Source organism: Talpa europaea (assembly GCF_964194135.1).
Source record: "Talpa europaea genome assembly, chromosome: 6".
Taxonomy (NCBI): Eukaryota; Metazoa; Chordata; class Mammalia; order Eulipotyphla; family Talpidae; genus Talpa; species Talpa europaea.
In genome coordinates this window covers 69,961,575-69,987,986 of record NC_140072.1, presented here as the reverse complement: position 1 = coordinate 69,987,986, position 26,412 = coordinate 69,961,575, and the positions used below count along the sequence as shown (strand labels likewise).

The window sequence follows — 26,412 nt, the reverse complement described above, 5'->3', positions numbered from 1 at the left end:
CTGGTGAATTCTCTCACCCTCCCGCGCTTCTGACTGTACCCATTGCATGTATAAACAAACAAACAAAACAAACTGACAAATAAATAAATAAAACATGCCTCTAAAAAAAAAAAAAAAAAGATTTTATGTATACAAGAACTGGGGTGTAAGCCAGAGGTGTGGGGGGTGAGAGGATTCACCAGAGATAGTGGGGAGCAGAACAGGCAGATACACCAAAAAAACACTTGAGGGGAGCTATGGGCAAGACAGGAGAGGTCTGCTGCACCATGTGGATAACTCCCTGGCCAGAGATCCAATGCCTCAGTGGCTGCTAATATCTTCATAGGTTGCATCTTAACCCCTTGAGCTACCAGGGAGACCCCCTAATTTAACTTTTCTATAAAAGTATGCCTTTAGAAATTTTTAATGTAGAAAAACACTCAAAATAGATGGAAAAATGGTATATTGTAATCATTATACTTTAAAACTACATTCTTTTAAAAGATTTTTTATTTATTTATGCATAGAAGAACTGGGGAATAGGCCAGAGGTGGGGGAGGTGATGAGAGGATTCTCCAGAGACAGTGGGGAGAACAAGCAGATGTACCTAAACATGACTAAGGAGAACAGCAGGTGAGACGAGAGGTCTGCTGTGCCATATTCGTGTTGGCTCCCTGGCCCAAATGGAAGTCAGGCCCATTTGGGACTTAACCACTACACCACCAGGGGGGCCCAAAACTCAGAATACATATATAGGCCATTACTGATTTGTTGAATCCCTTGTTCAGAGGTTAAAAATGTCAACATACTTAAAATTTCTCCTAGGGTATATTAAATTTTTTTTGAAGTTGGCAAGATTGAACATTTTTATTTTATTAATTTTTTAAAAAAGATTTATTTATACAAACACTGGATAGAGTCAGAAGTGCGGGAGGGTAAGAGGATTCACTAGAGCCAGAGTGGGGAACAGAACAGGCAGACCGACGAAATACAATGCTGAGGGGAGCAGCAGGCGAGACAGGAGAGGTCTGCCGCGCCATGTGGGCCCCTCGCTGGCTGGCCAGGATCAAACCTGTGCTGCAGAGGCTGCCGACAGCTTCACAGCACTGCCCAACCGCCTACGCCACCAGGGGAGGCCCCATTGTTCATTTTTAAACAATACTTGCTTCCCCCCACTCCCTCAGGTGTAGTCCCCATAATTTCCTTCCCCAATGCACTATCTACGCAGTCCCCTGTTCTCCTCCCTTCCGCCCTCTGATCCCTCTCCCCCCTCCTCAATCAATCTGTTAACTAAATGGCAAAATATTTCTTGATACATATGATTAGGTACTACATGTCCACTCATGGCAGAATTTTTATAAAATATAGACTGGATTGAAGACATGTGGCGTTAGTAGGAAATACTTTCCATAAACAATAACCTCATTTCTGAGACACCATGTCAGTTTTTACCCTTATTTCTAAGAGGCAATTTTAGGTTGCTTTACATATAAAATGAATATTAAATGTATACAATCAAAGACACCAAAGGACCTCAGCTAACTAGTCTAACTGCCCTCCCCATTTTATGATAAGAATTAGCTCTGAAAGACTGACTTACACAAGAACAAAAGGCTGGCTATCACCTCAAACATTCTGCCTACTAAAGTGAAAATGAAGGAGATAGATTTTTACAATCTAATAGATTGTATTTAGACCTCTTTTGGGATTGATAGAACTGACACTTTCACCCAAAACCTCTGCTACATCCCCCCTTTCCTCAAATGATGAGAACAGAACCAACTAAACAAGGGTATGAGTTATGTCTAGAAATAGATTTTCCAGGGAAAAGGGAAAGAATAACACTTGGCTAAAATTGTATGATTTTTAAAATAATTACTAGTCACTTATTAAAAAAGCACCTCTTTATTTTTATATCAGTTTGATAAATGAATGTTAAGCCAGCTTTATTTTTTAAGGAGAAATAGAAACTAAAATGAAAAATGGTTTAAGAAAGACAAATCAAGTTGTGGCGTCTCTTGCTATGAACTGGATTTCTGTGATTGGTACTAGGGATTGCCAAATAATAAATATTGTACCACTCAATTCCAAATTCCTCAGCATTACTTTTAAAGGAAGTATTACCGCTTTCATATTATTTGATTTGGTATTTAATAACAGTTGTAAAGTACAATGGCAAACATTGAAAAAGAGAACCCTTAATAGAAAAGAAAAACAGTTTAAAATCAGGTTTTGTTAAAGGGTGTTGTAAGTGCAACTTTATCCATAAGCATTCCTTTTAAGGCATTTTCATTGTTGTCCAAATATCTCTCAACATGTACATCAAGTTTATATTATAAAATGGGCTCCTTTTGTATCATTCAAGGCTTAAAGAAAAAAAAAAACATCTCAGGACTAAGTACTGCAGGAGAGAAAAACACAAAAATTTACCACTTTTATCATAAAAAGTAACTTAAAATACAGAAGTCATTTAGCATACATTATTACTCCTCATTGTAATTCCAGATTTGGTACAATGTTTTCCACTTTCTGACAAACTGTTAAGACAGTGCAGGCTGTAATGCTTTTGTGAGGTGGCTTTAATTCTGTATATGCACAGTGATTTTTAAATAGGCTCTTACCATGCCTTGCATGAAAGGTGCTATATACACAAACCTGTTTCATGAATTCTTTGGTAAACCACTGGTTCAAAAACTTGGACCAAACATTTTCACATGGCCAGATCTTAAGCACTTTATTGGAGGCCCAGACTGAAGCTATTACCCTATTTATTGAATTCTTCAGTTTCTTTGGGGGTTTAGATATTGTCTGACAATAGAACCAGATAATTAAAAGCATGTCAGGCCCTCGTCAGGTAAAGGGTTCCAGTTAGTTTCTAGCTGGCCATACTATTTTGCTTGGTAGAAGTTCATCTAAGGGAATGACTTCCTACTAAGTTTATTTCTGAAGGTATCTTGGGGGAAAAATATACTCATGTGGTTATTTAGTCTTTTCTTGAAAGGGTATGAGAAAGATGATGAATATAATTGAGATTCATACTTTTGCAGTCTTAAGTGTTCCCATGGTTGTTTCTCTAACTGAGCTTTCTCAGGGTGAGCTTACTTAGATCTAATACTTTATGGGTTGCCATTAAGCATTTCATACTTAAAGCAACAATGTATTGTTAAGTCAGCAGGTTCCCTGTTTTAGAACATTAGTGTCCTGGAGCAGTCAAGTGGTGATACCATTCACCTCATTGGGGTACCTCCTACTCATTAAATTTCAACTTTCAGTAACTGTCCTGGGATGTGTCCTAGTTGTGCAAATTGGATGCTAGTTAATATAAATCTAAATTACCCATCTACTGTATTTAACTAAAACAATTTCTATATTCATTTTCAATTACCCACCTAAAAATGAATTTACATTTTTTACATGAAAGTGTCTCTAGACTGCCATGATACCCATTATCAATGTGATACTTGAATCTAGGGAGTCATGATGAGAGCAAGGTGTTTCAAGGTCTAGAGAAAGGTTTTGAATATGTGTGTTGTACATTATTTGTATTTTAGTAAGAATCCTCTGTATTTATATTTACATAGCACCTTTCATCCAAGAGTTTAAAAGTGATTTAACCATTCTTGGGGGGAAAAAAGTGATTTAGCTTTACACTATTATTTGGTGGCAAAACCTAAGTTAATTATGGCATTAAGTTGACTAAGTCCAAGTTTTCTAACTTTCATTTTAGCTCTGGTCAAGTATACATGCTGTTTTTATTAATGGTCTTTCTGAAAGTAGATTATGAACATAACATGCTACTGGTCTACCAAAAAACAACAGGGGAGGTATGAAGGAAGAGAAACAGACAGACAAATATATTTCTCATAGCTACTGGATTAGTAAGGAAAAACACAATTCATAAACTACACAATATGGAACATGAATTATTCCAAAAAGATCTTTAGAGCTGGTAATGAGAGCCTAAGAAGTATACTGTTAAAATAAAAAAGTTATCCTTTTTATTTTAGACCTTTAAGATTTTTCTGATATGCATGTTAAATAATGAATTTGCATTAATAAGTATTAATGCATTTTTTAATTTCATAAGAAAATAAAACTGTGATATAAAATTGGAACTACAAAAAATTTAATGTGTCCCTGGGTTAACTAAATCTATTTTTTGTGCTTCCTTCAAATGTTTAAGGTAACAAATGCATACAAATAGTTCAAAAGTACCAGTAATAGTTACCAACTTTACTGTAATAATATAAAGGACAAAACCAAAAATCTTAGTGATAGTCTTAGTAATAAATGAATCCTTGGCAAAATCCAGATAATAGTAAATTATTTACATTATTTTTGCCATAAGAAAAACTTCTTAAGCAACAGTCAGCTCTCAAGTTAAAAAACAAACACACATATATAACCCAATGCTAAAAAAGGGAAATGAGTTAAAATACAACAGTTTTATCTTGGGAATGCCATTTGTTGGAAAACCACCTTACCAAAAAGTTTCAGAAAAACACTCTTTAATTACCTTGGATCCATGTATGAATGCTTAGTGTTGCTTAATGGGAATACAGAAAGATTAACTGTACATTTTTTATAACTCCTTTCTCATGAATTCTTTAGATTTACTTATAAACTGAATTTCTTTTGCAATGCGTCAAAATAATTGGCTTAAAAAAAAAAAGGAGTACCAACACATGCAGTCTGCTAGCCAAATAAGGCTCTGACATGCCAAAACAGTGTTCTCTGTATCTTAATATATAGTACATTCCACCACATACTACAGCATTTAATTTAGATTTACACAACTAAATATAAATGGCTAGATTTTGGCTAATACTTAGCAGAAGCATTAAGCAAACAGATAAATTCATAAACAAATGATGAAAGAAGTAGATGTTCTTGGTGTACTTCTTGAAACCTTATAACACTTGGTCCTTAGCGAGAGAACATCCTTTATTCAGTAGATCTTAACAGTGTGTAGTAAGTTCTAAAACCTTCTAAAAATTTTGGTAGTTGACTCCAGTAGTGCTCCTTGATTCAAGGAAGGAATGAAGGTTTGTATTTCTTGCCTGCTCTAGTCACGAAGGATTGTTTAAAGTCTCCTTAAAGAGTTTAAAAATGATTCCTATAGTTGGGTGTCTTGTTACTTCAGAAATAAAGGCTTCATACTGAGAAACTGAAGGACACTTTTCTCTCTGTATTTAGTTGGAAGGTAGAAAGAAGAAAGAAAATTTAAGAAAAGCTTGAAGATAAGAGAGTTGTAAACTAAAGAGAAGCCAGTGTAAGAACAGCATGCACCAGACAGTTCTATAAGAATGAGACAGTGATAGAAAGAGACAATTTTTCTGACTCCTAACTGAAATGATATTTAGTTTATTTTCAATTATCAAGAAAATTGGGGGGGGGAATTTATATTTCTACCCCCCCACACACACACTCTCTCTCTCTCTCTCTCTCTTTTTTTCTCTCTCTCTCTCTCTCTCTCTCTCTCTCTCACTCCCACACACTTGAAACTAAAAAAGGAATTCCTAAAAATATTAACTAGTAAAATCACATTTAAACTGAGGAGAAAAAAATAATTTTTAAAGGTTTGTTTCATGAACTGACAGACAAAAACTTAACGGCAATCAAATAATCTTGCTTTACTAGTAAGACAGAAGGTCATGAATTAAGCAAGCAATATTTACATCTGTTAATGCAATGTGCCTTGTTCTTATAACTTAAATGCGGTTAGTTTGTATAAATGAGACCAATCTCATTTACATTTTAAGCAAGAAACTCACCACTTGGCCCACATGTCATGTAGTGGGTAATAGAATTAGGAGCTTTGTTGCTCCCTAGACCTGCTTTTTGAATTTCTGCTTTCTTGTACTTTGTCCACATCTGCAGGAGAAAAGCATTTCATATTATTTAATCAAAGTTAAACATTTTACAATTCATGAAGTTAAGAAACCAAAGAGCTTTTACTGAGTATGGAAAGGGGAAGGAATCTAGTTCTGTGAAATTTATTAATCCAACAGATATTTAAAGCATTACTTAATGACTAATTTTTTATTTTAAAATTTACAAATAATGTTCTTACGTCCATTGTCTCTTTACTTACTGTATTTATTTATGAAATGTCCACATACAGTTTTAAAATAAAAACTAATCTTGAATACAACAGCAGATGGAGCCACAATAAAGTATTTGTATCATCTGCTGATAAACCCAGGGCCTGAGGATTCTTTATAAGCAAATAATATACTTGCCCTATTCCAACTAAAATTTTTTGATCAAAGGGGACCCAATGCCTAATAGTGTAACTTTACAATGTCACATAAATAACAGAACCTAAATTAGGAATATAAAAACTATTCAGATTTATCATTTAAAAAGTGAGGGTACTGAATATCCAAATTGCTTTTCAATTAAACCTTTGTGAAGCCATAGGATATTTATGGAAATGACACAGAGAAAAAAGTATAGCTGGTTAACTGAGAGTTGTTTCATTTTAAAAATGAAAGTTTATTTTTTAATTTGGGGCATCTCTAATATTTATAGAAAGTATGATGTTTAATTTTTAAAGCTTGGGAAACACTGGTTATGTATCATTTCTAAGTTTCTTCTCACCATGAAAAACGATTCCAAATTCTATGAAGAAAGAGGTAATAAACTACAATTTGGGGGAATTTTATGACTCCATATTTGTCAGTTTCTGGAGAAAGTCTAGTCTATATTCTCAGACAATGCTCAAGGTGCATGGACATGGTATGTATCTGTCTTACATGCACAATATGTTCTTTTTGAAAACATTCTGTATATGTAACTATAGCCATCTGGGTTAGAAATACTTTTGTTCTGTAAGTCTAATTTTGTAAAAATAATCACAGTGTTTAATATAATAGTACATTATTTCTCAAGTTATATTGCACAACTTTAGTATCATATTCATAATGCCCAAAAAGTTGAAACAGTTGTAAATAATCCAATGTAGAATGAAATAATGCTAATTACAGTATCTGTCTCATCTACAGTCCCCATCTAATATCTTCTACACTTATCATTAAGTTTTACTATTACCTTATATAAGCAAAGAAAATGGACACTAGAAGTATCTGAAATGTTAGGACTGTAACATGACTGACCATAGAAGAGATTAATGTAATCATGTAGAAAATATTTTAGGTGATACTTTAATATATATGAAATGTTTCTGACTGTGTTCATTTCACTGCCTGTATTAGAACCATTTTTAGTGAGAAAGAAGTATGATCAAAGATAAAAATGGAAGGGGCCTAGAACCTCAAAAGATGTACAAATACAAAAGGATGGTTTAAATCACAATGGATTATAAATTTCATTAAGCAAAGATTCTCTATGGCCCAATTAAAACCAATTTAATATAACAAAAATATAACATGTATAATAAACTTTCTCCTTTTTTAGAAAGTTACATTTCAAAGCATTCCTTCGAGATGCCAGGCTGAGTTATTATCAGTAATGTTTAGGCTCAATCAAAATAGCAGTAACATTCCAGAGACAGAACTAAGATACACTCCCCAAATGGATGGGGTTTAAGAGTTAGAGACAGCAATATTTTCTCTTTCATTTTTTTTTTAAATTCAGAGTTTATTTATCCTTTTTGTGAAGTTTCTTCTACTAAAAATATACTATTTAATGGCCACAAATCCCAAATTGTGTATTTTATTTTGCACAATGTACTCATTTTAGAAAATTCCAATTTATAAACATATATAATTTAGTAATAAAATATAATTACAGAAGTAACAGATCTTATCACTTTGTAAATTTCCTACCTTTTTGAACCTAAGTAAAAAAGGCAGATTTCCAACACACTGAGTATGATTTGGTTTATTCTCTTAGAGTCTATATAAAAATGGGAAGAACTATTAATTAATTCCAAGTAAAAATATAATTTTATAGAATAGGTATTTGAGCTCTTGTATGAAGAAAAGTGCAAAGGGGAATACAAATGCTCCTAGTCACTGTATAAGCCACATTTAAATTTGATGGGTTTTTAAAAATTATACTACATTAATGAATATTAACAATGTATTGAATAACTTTATAAATAGAGGCAGAATTTGCTACTTGCTACGTAGTGTTAATTCAGTTATAACTATTTATTTGAAAATGAAACAGGAAAGCACAATTTAATGGCAAAAGAAAATGATATTTTTTAAAATATTTTCCTCACTATTACTGTATATGCAAAATATGAAGTACACATTCTGGAAAAAAAAGGAGTGAGAAAGAGACAGGGAGGGAAATGAGAGAGTAGGTGAAAATGAGCATTCTTTTTGGAAGCACCAAAATAAACATGACTTGGAAATGCCTTCTTATTATTATAGCATGCAACTATTTTAACATGCTTCTATGTATCTAAGCAACAGTCTCTTATCAGACCATAAGAAACCATAAGAAACTTGAAAGGAAGAAAATACACTGCTAAGGTTTTTAAAGTCATGCAGAAAAAGCACAATGCAATTAATATTTCATGCAGGCTTTGGTGTGGTTACACATTCACATTTATATAAATGCCATCACGTACAGCTTAACACTACATCACAATTTAAAAGTAAAATATAAACCTAGCTAAATTATACTTTTCAACAGAAGCTCTTCAAATCATATTACAGAGCACAGTATATATCAAAGGATCATACACAACCATATTCATACCAAACAGTTTGATTATCCTCAGAAACTAACAATGCAGTTTCTGTGTCATCAGGATAGTGGCATGCAAGAGTGATAAGATTATTACTATTTACAAAAGAGTATGGGTTACTGTTTCTAGGGTTCTGATTATCAGAAAACTGTTCAATATCTTTTTGTGCAACTTTATCCAAAGAGGCAGAAGCCTGGTCAGTCACTCTGATGACTGGCCTGGGAGGTAGCCCAGTAATGTTACTCACTAATTCTGTATTCAAGGATAAAAAAGGCTGAGATGGATGAGCCACAGTAAATGACTCTATGCTATCTTTAGCTGATATTACAAATTCATCATTAGACATATTAATAGTGACAAAAGTTTGGTTTGGAAAGCGTGACCTTTCTGTTCTTGAGCTTCTAGACTGGGCATATAGAGACTCAGATAAATCTATAGCTAAATCATTGTGTGCATGAGAGTCTATAGCATGTGTTGGACCATGAGGTGTATGAGAGGACCATAGGTGTAAAGGGTACTCACTAGATGCTGCAGTGATGTTGCTATCAGCAGTAGTAGCTGGTGGTGAATCAACTGACATAGACAGTCTACTGTCCTTGGTCAAAAAATCATGGATGCTTGTCCTCCGGGTAGTTCCTTCAGCAGTAGAGATCACACTGCTTGCACGAGGTAAAGTGGCATAAGGATTACTATCTTTTGATTGTCGTGACAGAGAAGTTTCTTTTACTAATTTTATTTTTCCTTGAGTGCCAGATGTAGGTTTTCCTGGAGAACTAATGAAAAAATTATCTTCAGTCTTTTGAGCGCCAGGTCTCACAAACTGTTCAGGCTTAGTTGTCCATCTATCATAGAAGTCTCCTGGGGTTTTTCCACTGACTGACCTGGCAAGACCACAGCTAACTGGTTTACTTTTTCCCAAAAAGTCAGAAGAGACAGACAAGCTTTTCATTACTTCATCTAAAAGATTCTCTTGACTTGAAGACTTTATCTGTTAATAAAACCAAAGCAGATTAATAAATACAGTCAGTTATTTTCCTGATGTATTTTGTACAATATGAAACTGTTCATATATCTACTCCTTAACATAAAACTAAGCTTTAAAGTTCAATCATACAAATTTATTTGTGATAATCATCTAAATTCAGTTCATTATAGATAAAACTAACCTGTATTGAGGTAAGCTTGCTGCTTTCTTCCAAAAACTGTTGTAGTGTAACAACTTCGCTTCCAGGGGAACCAGTTTTGATTTTGTGGTATGTTCGACCTTCCAGTGTTTCAGGCATTTTGTGCTGTAGTACTGGACTTGATCTGGTTTGTCTTTTCAAGTACTGAATTGGACTGCTACCACTGCTGGACCAAGCCTCATGATCAAGAAGTAGGCTAAATTCTCCACTGCTATGGCTTTGTGGTCTGCTCTGGATGTTAACTGCACCTGCTTTTGGAGTAAATGGTGTGTTAAGAGTACAATAAATAGAAGTGAGATTAAAACCATATAAGAAGTAACGTTTGTAAACTGGATTCTTATGAATAGCCAAACAGATGTTCAAGCTAATTTGAAGATGGTTAAGTAAATGTGTTAATCTGTCATCAATCTAACAATGGTCTACCATAGCCTGCTTCCTTATTTTGTTTATATAGACAAAATTATAAGCACCACAGGCAAAGATATACTTTCATTACTGTACCCAGATCCTAAACATACAAAGAAGGCACTCAATATGATGAGTAAATAAATGAATATACAAATGATTGGGGCCTCTCTGGTGGCACAGGAGTTAAAGTCTCAGCACTATCAAGTTAATGCCAGCCACTGTGGCATGAGTTCGATCCCTGGCAAGGGAGATAACCCACATGGTGCAGCAGACCTCTCCTGTTTTGCCCGCTGCTCCCCTCAGCAATGTGTTTCAGTAAATCTCCCTGTTGGGCTCTCCACTCTGTCTCTGGTGAATCCTCTCACCACCCCCACACCCTGACCTGTTACACCCCTGTTCTTGTATGCATAAATAAATAAAATTAAATCTTAAAAAATTACAAATGATTAATGTATTTTTTAAAATTCAGGTTCCAATAATTATAGAACATTTCAAAATCTAAAACAAAACATGATTATATATGAATTCTAAACTACTTCAAAAGGTTAAAATCAAAAACTGTTCTAAATACAAGGACCAGGGTACAGGCCAGATGCGCGGGAGGGTGAGAAGATTCACCAGAGACAGAGCAGGGAACAGAATAGGCAGACTGACGAAATACACTGCTGAGGGGAGCAGCGGGCGGGACAGGAGAGGTCTGCTGCGCCATGTGGGACCCTCGCAGGCTGGCTGGGATAGAACCGGCACTGCAGAGGCTGCAGACAGCTTCATAGAGCTGTACTCAATTGCCTGCACCACCAGGGGAGGACCAATTCGAAAATTTTACAGAAATAACATTTTCTCAAATTTCCAAATTAGGAAAAAAATGCTTCTTGACATTTTCAGGACTACATTTTCCTACTGGACACAAACATGATTATAAAAATGAAAAAAAGAAATCCCTCTCTGAGATCAGGTTTTTCAGGTCATTCCAACAAAACCATAGCATTAATGATAAAATTACAACTGAGACAAAATGATCCCAAAATACAAAAACACAACAAATGCATTCATTATAATTTGACAAATTTGTATTGTAGAAAAACTACATAATCAACTTTTTTTAACTTGGAAGCTGAATAGGCAGTACACCTTTAAGGAAAAGTTATCAGTGCAGGCTTCTGGATATTTACATAAAGAACTCACTTTGGAATGCATACCAAAAATTAAACAAAAAATTTCTTGAAATAATTCTTTTTCTGTGCTCTATGCATCCATTTGGCTCTTGTTACAAATACAAACACAACTGTCTTCTCACTAAAAAACGGATTTCATGGATAAGTTATAAGTATGTATCTGTTTTTAATCTCAAATTTTATTGATTTACCACTACTTTATATAACTATAATTTAGGAAGTACAAGTTCACACATGTACATGTCTCATTCACTCTCCACCACTTCTGCATTGCCACAGCCCTATCACCATCCCTCCCCTTCGCCATTCCCTCTGGTAGCCAGTATATTTTTCAGTCTAAGATGTCTTGTTTTCCCAGTTTGTTTTCTGCATAAGTTATAATTGGTAAATTTCCTTCCCTTCGTGATTTGTTTTACTTTGCAAAACACTTCAGAAACCATCCATTTTGTCATAAAAGGCACTAATATCATCACTTTAATAGCTGAGTAGTATTTGATCCAGTATACATTCGACAATTACTTATCGAGTCATCTGCTGATGGATATTTAGTTTGCTTGTATGTTCTGGATATTGTGCATAATGCTGATACAAAGACAGGAGTGCATAAATCACTTTATTCTAGTGTTTTCATGTTTTTTTTTAATATTTATTTATACAAGCACTGGGTACAGTCAGAAGCATGGGAGGGTGAGAGAATTCACCAGAGCCAGAGCGGGGAGCAGAACAGGCAGAATGACAAAATACACTGCTGAGGGGAGCAGCAGGCATGGCAGGAGAGGTCTTTGTGCCATGTGGGACCCTCGCCGGTGGCTGGGGATCAAACCGGCACTGCAGAGGCTGCGGGCAGCCTTGCAGCCCAGTGCTCAACCACTGTGCCACCAGGGGAGGCCCTGTTTTCATGTTTTTTAGATAAATACCTAGCAATGTCATTGCTGGACTATATGGTATTTCCAACTTTCGTTTTTTAGAGGAATCTGTATTGTTTTCCATAGAGACTGCACCAACTTACAACCCCACTGATAATGGAAGTGTTCCTTTTTCTCTACATCCTCACAAACATTTGTTGTTTCTGATCCTTTTGATATAGCACATTTTCACTGGGATGATATGGTATTGCATTGTGGTATTTGATTTACATTCCCCTTATTCCCAATTTTTGACTGGATTTTTTTGTTGTTGGTGGTGAGTTTTATGAGTTATTTATATACTTTGTAAAGTTGCAATGGTCAGATTTGTGATGTGCAAATATCTTCTCCCAGCACATAGGTTGTCTTATTTTTGTGGCAGTTTGTTTTGAAGTAAAAAAGCTTTTGTTTGATACAGTCCCATTTGTTTATTTTTGCTTTTGTTTCCCTTGATTTTGGATACGTGTCCCCAAATACACATTTCTGATTGATGTCCAGTAGTGTATCATGTATGTTTTCTTTTATGATTTCAGATCTTATACAAATCTTTAGTTCATTTTGAATTAATATTTTTGTATGGAGTTAAGTAACGATCTAGTTTCATTTTTTGCATGCGGCTGTCCAAGTTTCCCAAAACCATTTGTTGACACTTTCCTGTCTATAAGCTATGCTCATAATTCCTTTGTCAAAGATTACTTGCCCATATTTGTGTGCTTTAATTCTGGGCTCTATACCTTTGGTCTCTGTTTTTATTGTAATACCCTGCTTTTTTGATCACTATTACTGTAAAGTTTGAAGTCAGGGAACATGATACTCCATTTTTCTTCATTTCCTGAGGATTAGCTTTGGTTATTTGAGATCCTGTATGGTTCCATACAAATTTTCTAATTGTTCGATCTCCTTGAAGAATGTGATTGGAATTTTGACAGTATTGTACTGAAAATGTAAATTGCTTTAGGGAAGATAGTCACTTTAAGTTATTTTTCCAATCATGAACAAGGGATATCTTTGTTTTATGTCTCCTTTTATTTCCTTTGCCAAGTCTTAAAGTTTTCAGTATATAGCAATAGTGCCTTTGCTTCCTTTGTTAAGCTTATTCCAGGTATTTCATCTTTTTTGGTGTGGTTTCCAATGGGATTTGTGTTCTTAATATTTTTTCCTAACTCATTTTTTAATGTATATATAGAGAATATTTTCATTTATTGATTTTTTATCCTGCAATTTTACTGTATTATTTCCAGTAGTTCTTCGGTAGAGTCCTTTGGATTTTCTATGTATATTATCATCTGCAAATAGTGATGTTTTCACTCTCCTCCAATTTGGACTCTTTTTATGTCTTTGTTTCTGCCTGAATATTGTGGCTAGGCCTTCCAATACTATGTTGAACAGTAGCGTTGAACCAGGTGACAGTGGTAATCTTTGTCTTACTCCTGACCTTAGGGAAAATACTTTCAGTTTTTCATTATTATTATTTCCCTGTGGGCTTTTAATATATAGCTTTTATTAAATGTTGAGGTATATTCCTTTTATGCACATTTTATTTTTTTTAAAGATTTTATCCATTTATGCATACAAGAACTGGGGTACAGGCCAGAGGTGTGGGAGGTGAGAGGATTCACCAGATACAGAGCTGGGAACAGAACAGGAAGATAGACTGAACTATACTGCTGAGACGATCAGCCGGCAAGTCAGGAGAGGTCTGCTGCGCCATGTGGGCAGTTCCCTGACTGGCCGGGGATTGAAATCGCCCTGCAGAGGCTGCTGACAGCTTCACAGCACTGTGCTTATACCCCTTGCACCAGCAGGGAGGCCCTATTCACATTTTATTGACAGCTTTTTATCATCAATGTGTACTGAATCGTGTCAAATGCTTTTTCCGTATCATTGAAATGATAATAACTTTCTTTACATTGTAGTCAATGACACTTATTTGCCTATGTTGAACCAGCCTTGCATGCCTGTAATGAAATCAACTTGGCCATGGTGAATGACAGTCTTTTTGAAATTTATATTTTTATTTTTTTAAAATAAATTTTATTTTTATATTCCCCATAAATTGCAACCCCCTTATTTTGGCCCCAATCCCTCCCCCTCCCCACCCTCCACCCCCCATAAAGTGTCTCTGGCTCATAGTTTTTTGTTGATTTTGATTTTCACTTTCTTATAGTTATTCATTTTCCTGGTCCCTTACTTAAGTTTTCTAGATTCCTGCTATGAGTGAGACCATCCGGTATTTTTCTTTTTCTTTCTGGCTTATTTCGCTGAGCATGATCCCTTCCAGTGCCATCCATTTTGCTGCAAATTGCATGTGTTTATCTTTATTGAGTGCTGAGTAATATTCCATGGTATATATGTACATCTTCTTGATCCAGTCATCTATTTTTGGGTATTTGGGTTGTTTCCAAAGCTTAGCTATTGTAAACAGTGCTGCTATAAACATAGGGGTGCAGGTGCTCTTTGGAATTGATGTTTCTGTGTCCTTTGGGTAAATACCTAGCAGTGGAATTGCTGGATCATATGGAAGCTCTATGTTTAGTAGGTCCAGAAATCTCCACACAGCTCTCCATAGTGGTTGGACCAGTTTGCACTCCCACCAACAGTGCAGGAGAGTTCCTTTTTCTCCACATCCTCGCCAACATTTGTTGTTGCTAGTTTTTTTTTTAATATGTGCCATTCTCACTGGTGTAAGATGGTATCTCATGGTAGTTTTGATTTGCATTTCCCTGATGACAAGTGATGTTGAACATTTTTTCATATGCCTGTTGGCCATTTGCATTTCCTCTTCAGAGAAGTTTCTTTTTAGCTCTTCTGCCCATTTTTTGACAGGATTTTTTCTTTGTTGTTGTTGAGTCTCATCAGCTCTTTGCAGATTTTTGTGATCGGTCCTTTATCATTAGCGTTGTGTGCAAAAATGTTCTCCCAGTCGGTGGGGTTTCTCTTTGTTTTGGTTATTGTCTCTTTTGCTGTGCAGAAGCTCTTTAATTTGATGTAGTCCCAGCTGTTGATCTTTGCCTTCACTATCACTGCTTTGGGTGATGTGTCTGTAAAGATGTCTTTGATGTGCATATCACGTAGTGTTTCGCCTATATTTCCTTCTATGTATTTTATGGTTTCAGGTCTTATGTCTAGTTCTTTCATCCATTTTGAGTTGATTTTTGTGTATGGTGTGAGGTAGTGGTCAAGCTTCATTCTTTTGCATGTAGTGACCCAGTTTTCCCAGCACCATTTATTGAACAAACTTTCTTTGCTCCAATGCCTAGTCTTTGCTCCTTTGTCAAAGATTAGTTGACCATAAATCTGTGGGTTTATTTCTGGATTTTCTATTCAATTCCATTGGTCTGTGTGTCTGTTCTTGTTCTAATACCATGCAGTTTTGATGATTATGGCTTTGTAGTATAGTTTGAAGTCTGGGAGTGTGATGCCTCCATTCCCTTCTTTTTTTTTCAGGAGAGCTTTGGCTATTCGGGGTTTTTGGTGATTCCATATGAGTTTCATCAATAGTTGTTCTATTTCTTTGAAGAATGACATTGAAATTTTTATTGGAATAGCACTGAATCTGTGTATTGCTTTTGGTAGGATGGCCATTTTAATAATGTTCATTCTCCAATCCATGAGCAGGGGATGTCTTTCCATTTCTTTGTGTCTTCTTCTATTTCTTTTAACAGTGTTTTATAGTTTTCCTTGTGTAGGTCCTTTACCTCTTTTGTTAGATTTATTCCCAAGTATTTGATTTTTTTTGTTTCGATAATAAAAGTGATGGTTTTTTTTTTGATTTCTTCTTCAGATTTATTGTTTGTGTATAGGAAGACTACTGACTTTTGCGTGTTGATTTTGTATCCTGCCACCACTTTACTGAACTGATTGATTAGTTTAATTAGCTTTTCTGTGGAGTTTTTGGGGTTCTCTATGTATATTATCATGTCATCTGCAAATAGTGATAGTTTGACTTCTTCTTTTCCTATTTGGATTCCTTGTATGTCTCTCTCTTGTCTTATTGCTCCGGCTAGGACTTCCAGTATTATATTGAAAAGCAGTGGTGAGAGTGGACATCCTTGTCTTGTTCCAGATCTTAATGGAATTGCTTTCAGCTTTTCACCATTGAGAATGATACTGGCTGTTGGCTGTTCATAGATGGCCTTTATGATTTTGAGGTATGCTCCTTGTATCCCAAGAATTTCCAGGGCTTTTATCATGAATGGGTATTGCACTTTGTCAAATGCTTTCTGAGCATCTATTGATATTGTCATATGGTTTTTATATTTCTTTTTGTTGATGTGTTGGATAACGCTGATTGATTTTCGGATGCTGAACGATCCTTGTGTCCCTGGAATGAATCCTACTTGGTCGTGGTAAATTATCTTATGGATACATTGTTGGATTCTGATAGCTAAAATTTTATTGAGGATTTTTGCATCAGTGTTCATTAGGGAGATTGGCCTGTAGTTTTCCTTTTTTGTGTTGTCCTTGTTCGGTTTTGGTATTAATGTAATGTTGGCTTCATAGAACGTGTTTGGTACTGTCCCTTCCTTCTCAATTTTTTGGAAGAGATTGTGAAGGATAGGCACTAATTCTTCTCTGAATGTTTGGTAGAATTCATTTGTAAATCCATCAGGTCCTGGGCTTTTGTTTTTGGGCAGGTTTTTGATTACCATTTCAATTTCGCTGCTTGTAAGTGGTCTGTTTAGGTGTTCTATTTCTTCTTGATCTAGCTTTGGGTGATTGTAGAGTTGTAGGAATTTGTCCATCTCCTCTAGATTGTTGAACTTGTTTCCATATAACTGTTCATATTATTCTTTTGATTTCTGCTGTGTCCGTTGTGATTTCTCCTCTTTCATTTATGATCCTGTTTATTTGTGCTTTCTCGCTTTTTTCCTTTGTGAGCCTGGCTAGGGGTTTGTCTATTTTATTGATTTTTTCAAAGAACCAGCTCTTGGTTTCATTGATCTTTTGGATTGTTTTTTTTTAGTTTCAATTTCATTTATTTCTGCTTTGGTTTTTATTATTTCTTTTCTTCTACTGGTTTTGGTTTTTTTGTTGTTGTTCTTTTTCTAGATCTTTGAGCTTCGAGATTAGGTTGTTTCTTTGAGTTCTTTCTTGTTTCTTGATGTGAGCCTCTATTGCTATATATTTTCCTCTTATTACTGCTTTTGCTGCATCCCATACATTTAGGAAATTGGCGTCCTCAATGTCAGTGAATGACAGTCTTAATGTATCACTGGTTTTATTTGCAAAAATTTTGTTGAGGGTTTTTTACATCTATGTTTATCAGACATACTGTTTTATTTTTATGTACCGGTTTTGGCATCTGAACGTTGGCCTTCTGAAGTGTGTTTATGAGCTTCCCTACTCTTCAATTCAGTTTGAGAAGTTATTAGATCTTCGAAGGTTTGGTAGAATACACTAGTGATACCATCTGGGCTTTTGTTTGCAGGGAAACTTTTACTTAGTGTCATCTTCTGTGTTTATTAATAGTTTGTCCGAGTCACTTCATCATAGTTCAGGATGTATGACTTTTAAAAATTTCCCACTTATTCTAGGTGTTTTGTTTGTATATGGACATAGTAGTATCTCATGATCCTTCGAGTTTCTAAGGTATCTGCTATAATTTTGCCTTTTTCATTTCTGGTTCTTTTCACTGTTTTTCCCTTTCCTTAGTGAGATAATCTATTTAGTTTATCATTTTCATAGAACCAGTTCTTGATTACATGGATATTTTGTTATCATCCTTTTGGTTTTTATTTATTTCCATTCCAGTTTTTATTGTTTTAATTATTTCCTTTCTTCCTATTTTTGGGTTTGTGTGCTTTTCAGATGTAAAGTTAGACTGAGGTTTTTGTTTATTGATGTGGGCCTGTATTACTATGTACTTCACTCTTAATACTGTTTTCATAGCATCCCATAGTATGTGGTACATGGTATTTTTATTTCTCTCCTTTGATTTCTTCATTGACTCAGGAGTTATTCAAAATCATTTACTCACACAATAATAAAAGTTTTCTTTTTGTGGTTGATTTCTAGCTTTATAGTGTTGTGATCAGAAAAGATGCCTGATAAAATTTCAATTCTGATATATTTCTTGAGATATTTTGTGTCCCAGTATATGCTCTGTCCTTGAGAAGGCTGCATGTAGACTTGAGAAGAATGTTTTCAATTTCTTTTGGATGAAAAGCTCTGTAGATGTTTAAATCCATCTGATCTATAGTTTCATTTAACAGTATTATTTCCTTGTTTACTTTCTGTCTGGATGACCTATCTGTTGATATTAGTAGTATGTTGCTGTCAATGTGTTTCCTTAGTTCTTTTAGTAATTGCTTTATATATTTTGCTGCACCTGTGTTGGAAGTGTGTAAATGATGACAGTCAATTCTTTTTACTGGACTGCCCCCTTAATCATTACATAGTGAAATCTATGTCCCTAATTACCATTTTTTTGGCTGAAAGTCTAATTTATCGTATATGAGAAAAGCAGTTTCTGCTTTTTTCTCTGTTATTGGATTGAAATACTTTAATCTAGGCTTTCACTTTGAGTCTTTGGATCTAAGATTAATTTCTTCTACATGTAATATTTCTGGGGCATGCCTTTTCATCCATCCTATCATTCTATATTTTAATTGGTGAGTTCAGACCACTCAGATTACTGATATATGAGACTTATTTACTGCCATTCTTCCTTTTGAAGGATTTAATTACTGCCATTATCTTTATTTATTTTTTTTTTAAAAGATTTATTTATTTATTTATACAAGCACTGGGTACAGTCAGAAGCGCGGGAGGGTGAGAGAATTCACCAGAGCCAGAGCGGGGAGCAGAGCAGGCAGAAGGACCGAAGTACACTGCTGAGGGGAGCAGCGGGCGGCAGGAGAGGTCTGCGCGCCATGTGGGACCCTCCTCCGGTGGCTGGGGAGCAGCTGGGGATCAAACCGGCGCCACAGAGGCTGCGGGCAGCTTCGCAACCCAGCGCTCAACCGCTGCGCCACCGGGGAGGCCCTGCCATTATCTTTATATTGTTTGTTTTTCCATGCATTTCTGTCTGCCCTTTCTTTTGGGTGGCTTTTCCTGGTGGTTCAATTTCTTCATTTCTTTTTCTAAGTGTCTCCATTCTACGTTTTTGTTTTGAGTCACCATGAGGCTTCTATAATATTTTCTGCATCAAAAATAATCCTCTTGGCGCTGGTAAGGACATTTGACTAAATAGATCCTATTCTTTTCTGCTTCCCTTTTAATGTTTTGTGGTTGTCTCTGTTATTCTTGTTTAAGCTTCTGATTCCATGTTACGCTTACCATCTTTCTCAAAGTTTTGTTTTTCTTTTCACCTAGAAGAAATCCTTTTAACATTTTTTTTTTTTTAAAGATTTACTCATTTATGCATACAAGAACTAGGGTACTGGCCAGAGGTGTGGGGGTGGTGGTGAGAGGATTCACCAGAGACAGTGGGGAACAGAACAGGCAGGCAGACTGAAATACACTGCTAAGGGGAGCAGTGGGCGAGACAGGAGAGATCTGCGATTAAACTCATGCTGCAGTGGCTTCAGACAGCTTCATAGGTTGCATCTTAACTCCTTGCACCACCAGGGACACCCCCTTTTAATATTTCTTGTATGGCAGATCAGTAGTGGTAAATTCCATTAGTTTATTTATCCATTATGCTTGAATGATAATACTGTAGGATAAAACACTCTTGGCTGACAGTTTTTATCTTTAGAATTGTAAGTATTTCATACCACACTCTTCTTGCTGAGTATATCCGCTGAGAATTCTGAGACATTCTAATCAATGTGCCTTCATAAACTGCATACCTTTTTTCCTAGCAGCCTTTTTTTTTTTTTTTATTGTTGTCTTTTGATGATTTAACAATGAGATGTCCTGGTGAAGGTAGTTTTGCAATTATAAATTTGGGTTTAGGTGTTCTCTCAGTTTCCTAGACTTCTATATTCAATTCTTTACTTAGGTTTGGGATGTTCTCAACTATTGATATTTTTTTTTTTGAATAGGGTTTCTGCTCCCTTTTCTCCTCACATTCACCCATTTTTTCCATGTATTTCCTCTTCTAATGGAATCTGATGTTTCTCATAGAGCTTCAATTTCCTTAACTCTTATTTCTCACTCTTATTCTACTTAAGGCATTTTTACATATTTATATCTTCAATTTCCAAAATTCTTTCATCTGAAATCATAGGTCTATTTAATATACTTTTCCATATTTGTCTTAATTTCATTCAGTATTTCTGTGTTTTTTAAAATATCTTTACTCTTTTAAGAACTCTTTCTTCTTGGATTCTTTCCTGAGGCCTTGTACCTGCCTGTTTTTGGCCGGTTGTCTAGAACTTTATTGTGCTTTCTTAAAAAGGTTATTTTAAAACATTCATTTCTGTTAGGTCCTCAAATTCTGTGTCCTTTCTTCTCTTCTAGTTTTTCCTAGGCATGTGTGCTTCCTAGGCATGTGTGCTGCCATATTTGCTTTTTCTAGTTGCGGTACTATGTCTTTTCTTATGTTTATCTTTAATTTGGTGCAGCTAAGGGAGGTAGGTTATCCTGGAATCTAAGGTTCTTTATCCAGTCTGGTGGGGAGAGAGGGTTAATCGAGTCAGAATGATCCGCACTGCCTTTTCTTCACCTTCTCTGTAAAGGAAACACTGTTTGATGCTTTAAGGAGCTGAAACTCCAGGACTCTGCCTCCTTGCTGCTCCCGTCCCTATACCAGGGTATGGGCCTTGGCACAAGGAACACGATGCTTGGTGCATATTTTGGCATAGGATGCCCAAGGCTTGCTGTTGGCCTGGTAAAGGGAGTGCTGGGCTTGGTGATTTTGGCTAGGGACATAGGTCTTCAGAGGCGTAACAGAGGCTGCTGCCACCACCAGTTTCTCTTTTAGCACTCCCACCTGGGAGGGGAGAAGGGACTGTACCATCACATGCTGCATGCAGACAGATTTTCCATACCTCAGTTTAACAGTCCCAGTATTTATAGGCAAGGCCTATATGCCCCACTCATGGAATAAAATTCCTTGCACAAGATATGTGCGCCCGGACAAACTGTGCTGGGTCCCTGGTTTACTAGTCTGACTGCTCTGACTGTCTAACTTCAACTGTCTCCACAACTCCCTTACCATTTCACTGCACTGCCCCAACAGGGAGTCACAACCTCCTGAGAAATACAACTGAAGTGTATTTCAGTTCACTTTTGCTGTTGAACTGGTGAAATTTTCTGAGAGCAAAATACAGTTTTTCTTCAGTTGTACTTAGAAGAGACATTTATTAGAATCCCTATTTTGCCACACTGTGGGTCAGGCTAAAAAATATTTTTGAAACACTTATGTAATGTAAACTCAATGTACATATATCACAAAAGACAGCCACTTTCATGACAAAGACAAAACTTCAATAAAACAAAGACCTACGAATATTTTTGAAGCATAAAGATTACAATAAAAATATTTTATCTGTTAAGATGAGAAAAGAAAATCAAAATATAACTGCTCCTGTTTTTACATTTGTATACATTGAAATACATTTGTATTACAATGTGAAAAGTAAGAAACATTCCAAGGAACTATATTCCAAATACAGATGATCTGGATTTCATACTTTACCCTGGAAACTTCATCAGCCTCTTACTTTTGAATACTGAAAATGGATGGAGCATGTTGATAAATTTACCTACTGCATACCTTTGACTTCATGGAGTGAAGCATTGTTATTGCTATTGCTAGTGGATGTCCTGCCACTATCAAGGCTGGCTGGTCTTGATGCTAAATGAAAAAATCAGGAGACAGTCTGATAAAATTTCCAGTTGATGACACTAAACTTTACATTCTGATCACAGAATGCATTGAGGAAGCAATCATGCATACTTTCACAAGCTGAGCATGCCCAAAAAGTGATGAATCTAATAGATTAAAGAGTATTTCCAGATAGTTCAGTAAAGACACGTTACAAGAGCAGATTTGTGAAACAAGTAAAATTCAAAGAAAGGAAGATTAAAGCTCATAATTACTATGACTGTTTTAGTCACTTAAAACAGATCAGACAGGGTATCCCTGGTGGCGCACGGGGTTAAGCACAAAACTATGAAGCTATCCACAGCCTCTGAAGCATGAGTTTGATCCCCAGCAGGCCAGGGAGCAACCCACATGGCACAGCAGACCTCCCCTGTCTCGCCCGCTGCTCCCCTCAGCAGTGTACTTCAGTACATCTGCCTGTTCTGTTCCCAGCTCTGTATCTGGTGAATCCTCTTACCTCCCACACCTCTGGCCTGTACCCCAGTTCTTGTATGCATAAAAAAAATAAATCTTAAAAAAAACAAACAGATCAGACAGAGAACACTGTTCATTGCAGAGATGCCATGAACAGGAATATGCACATTTAATGTCCTGTATTACCTATTCGTACAAGGGAAACAATTCCAGTTATCATAGCCCTATACTACTTTTTAAAATTGTGCTTATGTGCGAAATTTCTTTCACATATTATCCATTTATTGCTAATAATTTAATTTGATATGACTTTTTTTTTTTAAGATTTATTTATTCACACAAGAACCAGGGTACAGGCCAGATGTGCGGGATGGTGAGAGGATTCACCAGAGACAGAGCGGGGAACAGAATAGGCAGACTGAAATACACTGCTGAGGGGAGCAGTGGGCACACCAGGAAAGGTCTGCTGCGCCATGTGGAATTCTTGCCGGCAGGGATCAAACTCACGCTTCAGAGGCTGCAGACAGCTTTACAGGGCTGCGCTCAACTGTCTACCCCACCAGGGGAGGCCCTGATATGACTTTCCACACAGAAATTTAAAACTCTGAAATGCTCAACAATTCAGAAAATGTGGTGTATTCTTTATAAAATACTTCGTAAGCCAGTGGTAAAATCTCTCTTAATTTTAACCTCATAGCAAAATGTTAACAAGGTTACATTTAAGCATTGTGCAGATATACTTTATAAATGACCTTTATTAAAACAGAGACTATTTAGATGAAGCAATAATCTTAAAGGCGCAAAAGGGAGCACTAGATTTGAAGAAATGGTGGAGGTAGCTATGAGATGTAGGTTGGAGAAAACATGCTTACTGGCAATGTCACATTCACCAATTCAATGCAAGAGTCTTAACATTCAAATTCTGTATGAAATATGTACTTTCCAAATAAGGTTTATCTCTTACCATGAACTCTTGATCCCGTACTAGAATCATCACTAATACCTTGTGGACTTATGTCTTCAAAGGATGTAGTATCTACATAAAATAGCAAAATGGATATAAAAACATTTTTAACAAAAGAAGTAACTATTACACAATTTTATTTATGCAGAATATGGAAATCTTTTTCAAACAACTATAATATATATTGATTTAATCCATTTCATAGATTCAACCAGAAACTGAAACTAGGAATAAAAAAAAAAAACAGCTTTGATGAGAGTTGACTCACTTAGGATAAACACCAGAAGCAATGAAACAATTTTCCCTGTAACCCTGCAAAGCAAAGCAAGAGCCTTGGTTGTTCTACATGTTTCTCTGTTTCAAGCTATAGTGTTCTTAAGTGTTGTTTTTTTTTTTTTTTTCAAGCTTCTATCACACTTTTCTTTTTCACTTTTTACTTTTCCAATTGTTGTTAGTTCATTAGCTATTTATGACAAGTGGCCTAGGAAAGATTTTAGTTATTTGTATGATGTTTTTGAATTTTTGTCATGATTGGAAAATCCCCTCAAATTGATTATTTTGATAATTATTTTGGGTTTCTGCTGTCATAAAAGTAGACATGGGAAAGTCAAATTAAAATTTCTTTTGCCAACAGTGCAAATAGCAGACAGCCTATACCTTTATTATTAACCAACTGCTTGGATCTGAAGCCTGTAGAAGAGTTGACAGTTGAAAAGTTGATAGCTGTAGTAGAGAAGGCCATAGCTCCCAATTCTTTTCTCCTTTTACCCGTTGCAATATCATCAGGAACCTCCAAATTCTCAGTACTACCTGTCCACTGTCCTCCTGCTAGGACCATGGACTGCACCAGGTCATTCATGGCTGGGATGCAAATGAAAGCAAATGGGTCAGCATGGTTAATGTATTTGCTCTTATTTCTATTTTTGTATTATACACAACTTTTTTTTTCTATGGATTAATGCAAGTGAACATCAAAAACTATAAACAGAAGGCCATTTTAGAATTATGACATGCATTCAGCTCAGTGAAATGGACAGGCCAAAGGCCGATAAATTTCAGGAAATATTTTTATGTACCCTCCACCCCCTTAAAGATAGGAAAAGGAATTTTACTCTGTATAACTGCCATGCATTTTGTGCAGTGATATGCAATATAATTAGAAGACTTCATAATGTGCTTTTGTGATGACAAAAATGGAATGAATAAAAGGTAAGATGGAGAGCAGTTCTTATACAGCATCATTATTGAAAATGACAGAGTCCTTGGTCAGAGCAGGTTACTGAAGAAATTATTTATCCTATGAATTAAATGAGTATACCATTCAATAAAAACCTGAAAGAGATGATATCCAAAGTGATACATTTAATTATCTATTTTACTTAAACAGAAAAAAAAGAAAACCCAGAATATTATTATATAAAGAATGACAAACATTTCCAAGGGTTATAGGTCATTTTATTTATTTATTTAATCTAGTTTATTTAAGGAAATAAATTCCTAATGCTAAAGGTTTTGTTATATTTTCTTTAAGCAAATTTCTTTGGGGAAAAAATCTCTCTGGCATATAAAATTAAAGTTTTTTTTTTTCTGCCAACTTTTAGAAAGCACTGGAAATTTACAAATATATTACACATATGACCATGTATATGTGCCAGTGAACATACATATAAGGCAAATTTAATGCCAATTTTGAAAAAAAAAAAATTTCTTCCAGCTCCTTGTATTATAGGAAGACTGCACTTTGCAAAACATGAAAAATAGGCACAGTCCAGAGAAAGGTTAGTGAAAAATTAGTAATTGAAGCCAGGGTAGTCATTTGAAAGAAGCTGAACTGTCATAAAGTCTTACACATGGAACGACGGTAGCAGGCCTTCATTTTGTCTTTATCCTTCGGTCTGTTCCTCAAAAAGGGCAGTCTTTTCAGTGCAATCACTTTTATGTCAGAGCATGAGGAAAAACAGAAACAGAAAAATGAAAGAAAAAAGGGAGAAGAACAGATGGGAGTTAAATGTTGAAATTAAGGACAGAAATGAATGTCTGAGTTTCAGCTATGTATGCTAAACTAAAAAGCTATTAATCTCGTGCTGCTGAGTGATAATGAAATATGAAATATGTACTTTGATACTTTAAAATACTTGGAAAAGCACTGAAGACAATGATGAGGAACATATATTTTGAAAGTTTGCATTGGCTAAAGTCCTATAAATACAAACTGATTACAATTAGTTATGGAAGGAATAATTTTCCTAATTAAGTTATAAAGGTTTACCTTTAAAATCAGGGTTATTGGCAGGCCACAGGTTATACATGATGAAAATTTAAGTCTTTTCAATTCTCTATTTTAACTTTTTCAATTATAAGGATTATACCAAATTATTTAGGAAATAATTTTAGGAAGAAAAATTAGAAAAATGAACATTCTACAAGATTATTTTAGTAATGTACATTAAAAATACAACAAAAACTAGGTTTGCCCAGATGATATTTAAAACAAACTAAAGTAACTTGAAAAGCTTGTAATATTTTATTTTCCTGGACTTTAAAAAAGAAAATGGGGGAATTACTTAGTGATTTAAACTGAAGTCTGAGACATTATTTAACAGCACCATGGAAACATTCTTTTGAGCAAAGATTTTAAAGAAATGAAACAAGCAGTGTATTAATTTCATTTTGCAACAGGTTGGCTGGAGGAAAGAGGGAAAAAAAAAAGACTATTTTGACAGTAGTATTAAGTGCTAGCACTAAGCACTGATAAGGCTATAAAGGAGGCACCCTAAAGCAAGCAAAAATGACAGAAAACTATGAATATATAATATTTTTTAGGTATTTTGAATGACTTTTTGAATAAGTTTATAAAAAAAAAATCAAAGGGTGCACTGTGCAAAAAAATTTGTATATGAAAATTAGCATTATAACTACAAGAGAAGTCATCAGCACAAA

General features: G+C 35.4%; 1 protein-coding gene across 5 annotated transcripts in view; it reads right to left on the bottom strand.

The window, feature by feature from the left end:
- Positions 1 to 5,788: 5,788 nt before the first annotated feature.
- CCDC88A (coiled-coil domain containing 88A) overlaps positions 5,789 to 26,412 on the bottom strand; it is a gene marked incomplete at both ends in the record, with an annotated part of 140,646 nt that continues 120,022 nt past the window's right edge. The window contains 8 exons of one of the 5 annotated variants that reach the window (XM_084235089.1): positions 5,789 to 5,853; positions 9,167 to 9,300; positions 9,526 to 9,632; positions 9,811 to 10,079; positions 21,984 to 22,064; positions 23,473 to 23,544; positions 24,130 to 24,333; positions 25,321 to 25,404. In XM_084235089.1, the coding sequence (XP_084091215.1) occupies positions 5,789 to 5,853; positions 9,167 to 9,300; positions 9,526 to 9,632; positions 9,811 to 10,079; positions 21,984 to 22,064; positions 23,473 to 23,544; positions 24,130 to 24,333; positions 25,321 to 25,404 (1,016 nt within the window). Of the gene's footprint in view, positions 5,854 to 8,633; positions 9,633 to 9,810; positions 10,080 to 21,983; positions 22,065 to 23,472; positions 23,545 to 24,129; positions 24,334 to 25,320; positions 25,405 to 26,412 lie in introns of those variants that run through there. The other 4 variants (XM_084235087.1, XM_084235088.1, XM_084235085.1 and 1 more) reach the window with 4 other exon arrangements.